This window comes from Typopeltis vanoorti, chromosome 25 (genome assembly GCF_054136105.1).
Source record: "Typopeltis vanoorti isolate ZY-2024b chromosome 25, IOZ_Tvanoo_1.0, whole genome shotgun sequence".
Lineage (NCBI taxonomy): Eukaryota > Metazoa > Arthropoda > Arachnida > Uropygi > Thelyphonidae > Typopeltis > Typopeltis vanoorti.
Genome location: NC_143573.1, coordinates 31,093,738 through 31,105,809, shown reverse-complemented (window position 1 = coordinate 31,105,809; position 12,072 = coordinate 31,093,738). Strand labels below are relative to the sequence as shown.

At 34.9% G+C, this 12,072-nt stretch overlaps 1 protein-coding gene across 1 annotated transcript in view; it reads left to right on the top strand.

The window, feature by feature from the left end:
- The window catches only part of hpo (serine/threonine-protein kinase hippo), a 180,079-nt gene that overhangs the window by 7,468 nt on the left and 160,539 nt on the right, over window positions 1-12,072 (top strand). The window contains exon 2 of the mRNA XM_090414415.1: window positions 4,338-4,418. Within this exon, the coding sequence (XP_090270541.1) occupies window positions 4,338-4,418 (81 nt within the window). The remainder of the gene's footprint in view (window positions 1-4,337; window positions 4,419-12,072) is intronic.

The window sequence follows — 12,072 nt, the reverse complement described above, 5'->3', positions numbered from 1 at the left end:
ACTCATGTTTTATTATTTGTTACAATATAACAACAGGTTAACTTTGTACTATGGACAAAGTAAAATATTAGTTAAGAAATATAACATATAGACCTGCACATTTCAGCATTCATGCATATTTAATTGTTAACATATCCTAATAGTTCATATAGTGATTTTTAACTTACATTTTTGACTGGCAGCAGGATTTTTTTTTATTCATTTATCATTCATTACATAGGATTATCAGAAATGGAACCCACTTGTAAGTGGAGGACTGACTGTATTTTTGTCTGTTAACTGCATGATTTGCTTGTATCTAAGATGAAAAACCTGAGTTTCCCAGGAGAAAAAAACCTTGCTACTTCCTTATGACATTGGCTAACTCAACGTCATTTGAAAAAGTTCATATAAGATTACTCATTATGAGGACAACAGTTTCCAGGGAGTGACCTCTCCTTTCTCATCACCTATTCCTCTATGTCATTCCCTTATATCTATCTGATAGATCTCTTCTTCTCCCATTGGTAGATAGGAGAAGAAGAGATCTATCTGATAGATCTCTTCTTCTCCTATCTACCAATGCAGATCACATTCCTTTAATCTGTCCTCAGACTTAACATTTTAGAATCCTGAGACAGTCAATGCCTCTGTACTCTAAATTTTACTTATTGCCCATATAGCCAGAACTCTGCACAGAAATCAGTTTGTGGCCTGATTAGTGGAACTATCACTTCCTTATCTCTACTTTTCAGAGTCTAAGGCATTATAGTAGCAATTTTCTGAGTAACCTTTATAACATTTTGCAATGTGTTCCCTGAACTTCAGCTCCCTATGTACCATGATCTGCATATTGCTTTGCCTCCTTCACTTCTTAGTACAAAGTTCCTCCATGTCTAATGTATATGACCTTATACCTAGCAATGCTGAAGTGACATTCTTGTTCATCTAAAAGTAACAATCTATTCAAATCCTTGATATTATTGTTATATAAATTAAACTACAGCAGTCATAGAACAGAATCCTGTAGCGTATCATTTGTCACCTTTTTTGGGACACTGACACTGCACGCCATATAGAACTGGCTAGTTCCTGTCAGCCATACTCATCCTGTTCAATTTCAACAGTAGCTATATATTCTGTCAAATACATACTTTAGCAAAATGCGGAAAAATCACCATATAAGCATCTCCTTGTCACCATGCTATAAAATGTAACTCAGTACTGAAGGAAGACCCCCTCCTTAACAAATCCATATATTCTCATTGATCCATGTTTTTATTGTCTAGATCTAACCAGCCACTCTAATTCTTTCATTACTACACATGATATACACATTGGCCTATAGTTTGATGCTAGTGACAGACAGTCTCCTAAGCCTTATTCTTGTTGAACAACCACGTCAGAGGCACTGCCAGCTGATTTGCACATTCCCCTTAATATGTGCAGTGATTTTTGGCCATGAGAGGACATCATGTTGTGCCACATGAAGATCAAATGTGATTAACAGTTTAGATTTATCAAGAAAGAATTGGTTCATTGTTGTGAGTGCAGCATATGTGGTTAATGTAGGAGATGTGTCTGTAGAGAGCCTGAACAAGAGAAGTGGGAAGGTTTGGGTCTGTAGAAAGTGCACAATTTTGTTAGACTGTGAGGGTATTAGTAAATGAGAAGTGAATGTCAGACTAAGAGCAAAATGTTTGACCTCATGCCCTCACGACATTTGTGACATTTAAATAGCCAACATCCCCAAATGCATTATGTTGAATTTTTTCTTGACAATTATTCATAAGACTATTACACTTTTTTATAAAATCTTTATCAAGTAGCTTTATTTTTATCCTCCTACATGTTTCGCCAATCTGTTTCTGTTGGCATCCTCAGGGAATACAAATCAGTAAGCACAAAATGAAGGTTATAGACTAGGTTATAACCGATGGTTCTAAATCATACAAAAAATTGGTATTATATACCAATTTTTTGTATGATTATATAATTTGTATGGTATATAATACCAAAAAATTGGTATTATATACCAATTTTTTGTATGATTTAGAACCATCGGTTATAACCTAGTCTATAACCTTCATTTTGTGCTTACTGATTTGTATTCCCTGAGGATGCCAACAGAAACAGATTGGCGAAACATGTAGGAGGATAAAAAATAAAGCTACTTGATAAAGATTTTATAAAAAAAGTGTAATAGTCTTATCCCAAAATGCATTTTACCATTACAAAAGTTAGCACTTTAATTGCAAAACTTCCTAATAGGTCATGCTCATCTAAAAAAAATCTCTACACATTGCTGAGTACATCCATAAATAGCAATAGTCATCATCATCCAACTCAACAATGGTTTCTTTGAAATATTAACACATAGGACCAAGGCTATCTTCTCAGTGATATTGGTCTTTCCAGTGAACTCAGTTATCTAATTCTTTTTAACCAGTGAAGACAATCCTAAAAAAAAAAAAGATAACAAACTCTCTTAACTTCTGTAAAATTAGATATACATAAAAATTATGCCTGCACTACTTTTAAATTGCACAGTTATATATTAGCCTTTCTCTGTTCACTAGAGACAACTGCTTTTGCAGCTCCCACACACAAAAGGTTATAATCCTGTCGTGCTTATGCTATCAGTCCTGCACATGGACTGAAGTATCATATGTGCAATTTCTTGCACATGATGAAAAATATCACCATGTATAGGAAAAAAGACTGAGGATAGACTGTGAATCAGATAATTCAGAAACTTAGCACTAGAGATCAAACATTGGACTTTTTCAAACCAGGTGTCTTCTAGGAATCAGGGTGGTGGTGGTGCCATACCTAGCAATGAAATACCATGTACCAGCTAAAGGCATTTGCAAATATCTGCAGTGGGATCCAAACCCACAACCTATTTGTTGAAGAGTGAAAGTGCTATCAACGTGGCCATTCAGTCTGACAGAAAAGATACTGTTTGCCCCAGTTAACCTATTTTTGAAAGAACTGTTAATGTCAACCAAATATTAAATGACATATCCTAATTGGGGTGGAATAACCAGATACTGATTGTTGGACTAACAGGCTAAATAATAAGTTTCCCATATTTTTGGTAGTAGTGTGGGAAATGTTGCAGAGCTGTAGAAAACTCCACAAACAGTCGCTTCAATTTAAATCTATATCTGTATAATACTTCTTATCTTTATGCCTGTGAAGGTCTGTATAATAATTCTTGACTTTGTTATATTCTTATTTTTATGCCTATGAAGATGCCTTGTAACCAAAACTTAATTAATAATAGTTAAATAAAGCTTAATTAAATAAACTTAGTCACTTTATATGTAGAAGCTGTTGCAAATCTGTAAACTGTTTTTGGAGTGGGCAGCAAAGAAGCATTTTTCCTGATCTCAATCGTCATGGCTGCTTTAAGTTACTCAAATTTAGGAGACTTAGTTGTTGGGCTCTTTCATCCCACTGACAAATCTTTGTTCCAGAAGGTGCATGTTAGTACTTTTGTTCTTTGCTTCCCCCCCCCCCCCAAAAAAAAAGAAAAAAATAAATTATTTCACTATATGGCCTGGTTGGCTAAGTGTTTGTTGGAGAGTGAATATGCTGTCCAGCCAATAGGCTGCATGTTTGAATCTCACAATGAACTCAGATATATGTGATTGCTTTTAGTTGATAGATGAATCTCATTGCTTGGTGTGAGACCACTATCCTTCTTATTAGAAAACTGAAGTAGCTTGAAAGAAGTTCCATGTTTAGTCTTTAGACTTAACATGGACCAGGTAAAAAATTAAAATAATAAAATAATAATAAAAATAGAAAAAAAAAATCCATGCCCACAGCAGGATTCGAACCCCGCAGCCTTTTGGCTGGAGAGCAAATGCACTAACCACTCAGCCAACCAGGCCGGCAATCCTTAACCCATCTATAGTACTAATGTACTATAGGTTTTTATTAACCTTGCATGGGTGTGACACACATAAAAAAAAAAAAAAAATGTGCTTGGTTATTAAAGCATTCTGCCTATTTGATATGTTTCTGTAAATAGGCAGAAATGTTCAAGCTTTCCTAGCAATTTTTATGATATTAACTCAAGACAAAATGAAGTGATGAATTTGTTAAGTCTGTTCTGAATGCTTATTTTAATCTAGCAAAATATCAATAGACTTAATAAATTCATTCATTTTCTGTTATGATTTAATCCATAATTAAAAGTATGTTAACTGTTGCCAAAAAGTGTGTATGCTATGTTGAAATAAGTACAGAGAATAACCCCTGTTTTAAATGGAAATGTTATATGTATATTCTTTGTTGTGTTTTGTCTTCTGAATTATTCTGAATTTTAAAATTTTTTTCTTTTTAAGTGAACTGAAGAAGCTGAGTGAAGAAAGTTTAACACGTCAGCCTGAAGAAGTTTTTGATATCATTTGCAAATTAGGAGAAGGGTATGTGTATTGCTGAAAGTTTTTCCACTTGGTTATACTATAAATTAAAGATGCCAAGAAATTATATTCTTGATTTAATCCTTTGTCCAAGTGTAAGCAGTGTGCAAACTTTGTTTGCTTACACTTGGATAAAGGATTAAACCAAGAATATAATTTCTTGGCATCTCTTTAATTTTTAGTGTATGTGTAGTTTTACCTTTTTTTTTTTTCCAAATTTTATAAATAATAATTATTAAAATCTTAAACATCTATAATGGAATAGATTTCCAAGATTAAGGTGGTAGATAGTGCTGGTGTAGATGAAGACGGTAGTAGTGGAGTGGTGGAGACAGAGAGTTGTAAAGCAGGCACCCTTCCTTGAGTCTTTTGACTCCCTGGAGGTGTTATGTAATAATAATACACTGCTCAAAACAATTAGGGGATATTTTAGTTTCTGTCGGATAATTATAAATTTCTGCAAATAATTATAACTATTGGGTACTATATACATGAATAAATATTTCTTACTTGTGGATAGGATGTAATTGATGAGATATTGTTTAAATAATCTATATTTATTACAAAATTAACAAATTATACATTTTAGTGTGAAATAATTTTAACAAGAATAGCCAAAAACGCTTTTGTTAAATTTTAATAGGGCTTATGGTCTCCATTAACAGCCAAAATAGCGGTACATCGTGATTGCATGGATCAGATAAGATGATCAAACAGTTCTTGTGGGATATTTCCCCACTCTTCTGTTAGAGCAATTTTGAGGTCTTGAAGTGATCGTGGTGGCACCAGTCGAACAGAAACATGCCTACCTAAATCATCCCAGGCATGTTTGAATGGATTACAATCCGGTGAACAGGCAGGCCCGTCCATTTGTTCAATACCTTCTTCCTCAAACCACTCTTGTACCAAATTTGCATGGCGTGGACGAGCATTGTCATCCATAAAAATGAATTCTTGGCAGCATATGGATGAACTATAGGTTCCAAAATCTCATCGCGATACCTTTGGGCTGTTAAGGAACCGTTTCTGATAAAATAGAGATCAGTATGAACCACCTATACTTATTCCAGCCCATACCACCAAACTCCCACCTTGATGTCGGGGTCTTTCATGAATAAACTATGGATTATTTCTTATTCCTCTTTCACTTCATATCAAGACATCACATCGGTTATCTGTTTGCAGACTGAACCTGGACTCATCACTAAAAAGTACACGAGCCCAATCCTCATTTGTCCAGTTGTTGTTCCTGTGCCCAAATTCTTTGGGCTCTTTTGTGATTTGTAGTAAGTGGATTGCAAACCATTGGTCTTCAAGTATATAAACCTATGGCATGAAGACGATTTCGAACATTTCCCGTCTTCAGAAAGCGATTCCTAAGTCGTGAAATTACGCTTTGAGATACACAACACGCTTGAGCGACAATTTGCTGCATTTTTCCAGCTTCTAATCAACCAATAGCTCTCCAAGCCATCTGTTTCTTTTGTTAAAAGTGATTATTATAAGTTAAAATGTATATGATTATTTTTTCCCAGTTACCATTTTTTGGATAACTATTTTAACTATCAGGATGTCTCACTATCTGCTCATTGTATCAGTTTCACAGCATTTACTACAAGCATTTGCTGGTGTCCTGTAGGTTATATTATTCCTAAAGCAGAAAGTGAGAGTGGTCGAATGACACAAAAAACATAAAAAGAGAAAGGTGATTAGCGTATTTTTTTTTATGTGCTTCCTACCCACGAAAGGTTGTAAACCTGTAGTATGTTAGTATTGCAGGTGGGTTAAGGAATTTTCTACTTTTTTAGTCATTTATATATTTTTGTATTATTTCCTTTTATTTATTTTTTACATAATCTAGAAATTCTGCTTTAGAGACCAAACACAGAACTTTTTTAAGCCACTTCAGGCCTACAGTAACTGATAATGAAATTCATCTTCCATTAAAGACAATCCATACAGCATCCCCATACCCATAGTAGAATTCAAACTAGCAAAACCTGTTGATTAGAGAGTGGATACAGTAATGATTAGCTAACCAGGTTATCAAAATGGAACTAGTGCAGTAGTTAGTATATATTACAGGTAAAAATTGTACAAGACAACATAATCACCTCTTTGTTTACACAGTATTTTTTTTATGTCAAAATGTGCAGTGAGTTTAATTTTACACTGACAAGATTCTGCTATATGTAGTTTTTCATAGCACATATAAATAACAATTTCATGATGCAGTTTTCAACATTATGGATGTTAAATGATGTCCTGCTTGGTATTGGCTATTGGATGGAGGGGTGTGGGATTTGGAAATTCCATCATCAGTTGCGGTTTACTTAAAAGGAGGTAAAACCAAAACATAATCCTGTATAATTTCTTGCAAAAAAAGATCTCACATCAGTTCTCCTTAGTTTCAGCAGATATCAAAACATGATCAGATTTCTCTTTTTGGATGGACCTGCACTTTCACCTTTTCCTAGCACACAAATACATCTCAGTCATAGCTTCTGCAGCTACCAGAAAAACATACTTTTCCACACGAGGCATTACTTTTCATCCTATACAACTGCTAATACTTGTACAAATCCAAGATTTACCAAAATATGGAATACTTGCAGTTTGGGGTGGTGTACCCAAAACTTTACTAACATTGCTTGATTCTGTTCAGATGAGGGCATTCAGATTAATTGATGATTCAGATTCTGTCTCTCACAGAATCAAGTCTCTCTCTCTCTCTCTCTCTCTCACACACACACGTTCAGTTTCTGCCTTATGCCTCTTCTATAGGTACTTTCATAGTCAATTCTTTGCTGAACTGGCTATTATCATTTCTCCAGTTGCTTCCAAAACTATCAGCTGCTGGTCAAAAAAAAAAAAAAAATCAATAGATTGCTCCTTTATTCTTATGCTATTGCCCATACCCAGCGACGAGTGCTATAGGACTTTCAATCAGATATTAAAATGAACACAATTAGTGCTGCTGAAACAAAGAAGACAAAAACAAGTAAGTTTTTCCTTCTAAATAATAAAATATGTTGTAGTTAGCAGTGATATGAAATTCCTTGAATTGCTGACAATTTGAATAAAGTGATGCAAACAAACCTCAAAATGGAGAAATTAGTCATTGAGACATATTTGCACCCATATTTCCAGAAAGGGTTTATTCTACTAAGGAATAAGTGGAGGAATTTTTTAAGTAATTTGAGAAGGCAGCTGATAATGAAGGAAAAGTTGGTCCTTGTTGGAGATCTAAACAACAGAGTATGAAATGAATAATATAGAAATATATTGGAAAATAGAGCATAACCAATAATACTTGGTAAGTGTCTCTCCTGGATTCTGTTCAAAACATGTACCACTCATTATCAGTAGTGCGTTCTAACTTAATGATGTGCACAGATTCACATGGAGAGAAGATGTAGTAATAATAAAGTCTCCTTGACTATGTTATTGTTGATAGGTAATATCTTCATATTGGTTCAGGATAAAAGGATTTGAAATAAGAAGCGAACACATTTAGTTTGACTAGGATAAATATGAATATCATGTTTAAAAGAATAATAATTACAGAAGTTATAAGAATCAGAGTTGAGCAGTTTTCAAAAGTGAACTGTAGACTCAAAGCACAAGAATTTAAAAACAAGAACCAAACCTTGAAGACTGAATGGAGACTCAAGAGGACGTTGAGTAATTCAGCCCATGAAGTTTTGTGTAGAATTGTTTCCAAAGATAGAAAAATCTGAGCTCCATTGTGATCAAGAAGTTAAAGAGGCTGTTCTGAAAAAAAAAAGAAAGCATTTCAAAAGTTAAAGCAAGTAATTCGGCATGTGTCCTGATAGAATATGGAGATAAATGTAAGGAAGTGAAGCAAGTGTAAAAGTAGCTAAATAAAAGCCAAGGAAAGACTTGTAAGAACATAAGAAGATAAATATCATGAATGTAGCCATTTATTCTGCAGGCTATTGAAAAGCTTAGGAATAGAGGAAGGAATACTGTAAAAGGAATCAGGTGATATAAGTAACAAAAAACTGAAGTTATCTTATGGTTGTCTGTAGTAATTACTTCGAAAGATTGTTATATTAAATGAACAGTGGCAGAAGAATAGTAGAAAATATTCATGAGGAATGCATCAAGAGTACATATCTGAACTCAGTAGTAGAAAAGCCATCAGAAAAATGTGGAAAGGCAGCTGGAGTCTGATATTCAACTAAAAATGCTCACATATGGAGGTATAAAAGTTTTACATAATTTACATAATTCTATTCCCATAAGGTCTGGTCCTCAGGTTAAATTCCAAATGATTGAAACAGGGCTCTCATAATACCTATGTATAAAAAAGGAAAATAATAAATGTTAGAATCATAGAGAAATTTTCCTAATGCGAATGTTCCCAGTAAGATTTATGTAAGCATACTTTAGAAGAGGCTACAAAAAAATTTTTGAAAAGAAACAGTTACATCATGAGGTCACTATTTGGGTAGCTAGACAGGTTTCTTCAACGTCCACAACTCCAGCTGGCTTCCCATTTTCAATTCCACTGGCCAACTTGGCAAAAATATAGTAGTATTTGCTGTCACTGGTGATCTTACATAAATTATTCTTCTTACTGGAATGCTATATAATCCTCTCCTCTTCCAGCACTTGATCTCTCTGTAGTCATTTCCAAGTTTCCTTTTCCATAAAACATCCTTCATTCAGTGATTCTGAACCTTCTAATCTCTTGCACTCCAACAGCACCGAGTAGAACAATCTCTGGGACTTTTGGTTTTCCTTTCCATGACCAGATTACTGTTCCTTTCTCCTAATTTAAACTTGTTCTGAGTGAGTTACTGAAATTATCCTTTTTGGAATGAAGGCCTTCGTTACTCTAATCAAAGTTTTGCCTACTGTCTAGACCAGTGCTTCCCAAACCTCTCTGAATGTCAGGGCCCCCTTTGGAAAAATTAAAATATTTCTGGCCCCCCTCGAAAAAAATCGTGATATAGACATATATTATTATAATATTTATTGTATTTATATTCAATACAAAACATACACAGGGAATATTGCAAAAATCAAATGCAAATATTACATTTTTAGCATCTTACATGCACATGTGGCATGGCACGTTATCTCATATTTTTATATAGATAGATAGATATATTGTTATTGTACATTTGCAGTACAAGCACATGAAACATAAAACAATTAGTAATAAAGAAAGAATTAAAAACATAAAAGAAGTTAATAACAATTTAATGTGATTGATGTGTTTCAATACTGCTATACAAAAAGACAATATCAGGTGAAATATTTGAAACTGCAATTCTTAGATTTCTGCTTTGAAATAAAACTTATAGGAATAAGCATATATTTACTAATATTCATTAAGCGCCAAAATACGCAGGAAGAAAAATTTGCTAACCCGCACCAATGTATGATTTTTTTCCATTAAAAAAATAACAAAAAAGAAATAATAAATAATAAAAATTAAATATGTTTCTTTTAAGATAAAAAAAAAAATGTACTTCGTCTTAAAATATTTTAAATTTGTTTTCATTATTTCATGGCCCCCCCTCAACAAAACCTACGGCCCCCAAGGGGGCCACGTTCCACGGTTTGGGAAGCGCTGGTCTAGACCATAGCTTAACAAGAGGTGTGCCATGGCAGTCCAAGAGAAAAAAAATTTAGCATACTAACAAGTCATTTAACAAAGGCCTTCAGCCTCATTCTCAGCCTGCATTGAAATGTGCAACAAATGTAAAACGGTCATCAAGAAGTCCAGAGCTGGCTTCGAAAACACCAAATGCAGACAACTTGCTTCATATATAAATGATGCCCATGCTTTGTAGTGCCTTGCAAAGACTATCAGACATAGTTTCTGCTCACTTGTGCTTCCACTGCTTTCTTGTCCAGATGGCATTATTACTATATCAATTATAAATATGACTTCTGGTATCATTCATCCTTTCTAGCTGCATAAATAACCGTTGACAAAACATCTCCTGCCATTCCAAAAACAATGCACCAAAAATAATGATGGCCTAAAAATTTCAAAATTCTGGAAAATGGCAACTTTGAACCCTCAGCCATTATCTTCATAATGGTTATTCTTAATATGTATGTGCAATTCTTACATAAACATCTTTTTATGCTTCTTTATTTAAAAAAAAAAAAAGATAAACTGTGCTTAGAAAGAAATCAGCAGACACTATAGTGTGAGGAACAAACAGCCATAGTGCACACCTTAAGTTATAGGGCCTCCTTTTTCTGTGATCACTGCAGCATACCTACAGGGCATATTTTCTACAAGCATATGATAGTAATCAAGGGAATTTTGAACTATTCTTACTGTAGTCATGTAATGTGGTCCTTAACTGTTGTGGGGCAGATGTCCCTTGACCTCACCCAATGCTCCAGTTCATCCCATAGATGAGATCAGGACTATGTGGAGGCCAATCAAGTGTGGTGACATTTATGTCCACAGACCGTGCAGTTGCAGCAACATTATGACACAGTGCATTATTTTGCTTTTCAGTTCTGTGAAACATGACAAAGTAGGAAGCATTGCATTGTTCAGAATGTTCAAATACCCCTCTCAGAGTTCAGTGTTTGTGGCACCACAAACAGAGGTCTGAGGCCAAACCAGGAAGAACAGGACCATACCATCACAACACCATTTCCAAATTTCATAGCTGAGGGTTACACACTCTGGTGGGAGACATTTCATCTGGCATCTGCCACATCCATCTATCTGTTTGGTAGAGAGTGTAGCATGATTCGTTGCTCCATAACACAGCTTTCCAAACTTCCATGTCCCTCTGTACATACTGTTTGCATCACTGAAGATGACGCAGCTTGGTTCATATAAGGTCGGGCTTGCATATTGCAATCCTACCATGGAAATCCATGTTGAGCCTCTGTTCTGAATATTTTTTGTGCAGATTTGTATTCCAGTAAATCCCCAGAATTCTGCATTCAGCGTGCTGGCCAAATAATGAATTGTAGTTTTTACATATTATCCTTCAGTGTGGTGGGCTGTCTACTGTGTTGACTTGCAGTTGACTTCCTGCACTTCCATCTCAGTATGGTATCACTGATTGTTGATCTGGGATGGCCCAATTCATTAACAGTTTGATGAACAGAGGCCTGCAACATAGCATCCTATCACAACACTTCTTTTAAACTCTGTTAGTTCCCTTCTTGCCTCCATTTCATCCAGATGCAGTTGCAGACTTGGGAACATCATATTCCAATTTATACCAGCTTCAAACACATGATTTGTTACATGGCACAATGCTCCTTGTCCAAGGGGGTGTACATTGACTTCTTTCCAAGCAATGTATGTGTTATTAGTAGCACACCCTCCATGGAATTGGCAGACTTATTGTGGGTGGTTCACTCAACAGACAACATATTTATACTACTGAATCTTAAAATTCGTAACACTTCCCACATTAACAACATATTCTGGTAATATGTTCTGTTACTCACAATTCTCCATTAAAAATCTACTCTTCACACCCCTCTTCACCACACTCTTACATAACTTCCAGGGATGTTCTCTGGTTCTTCCTTTCTCACTTTTTACTCTTTTTATAATCCCTTCTGGATTAGTCTTATAAAATTCCCTCACTAACTTAAATGTCTCTATCATATCACCTCTTTTCCTCCTATCCAC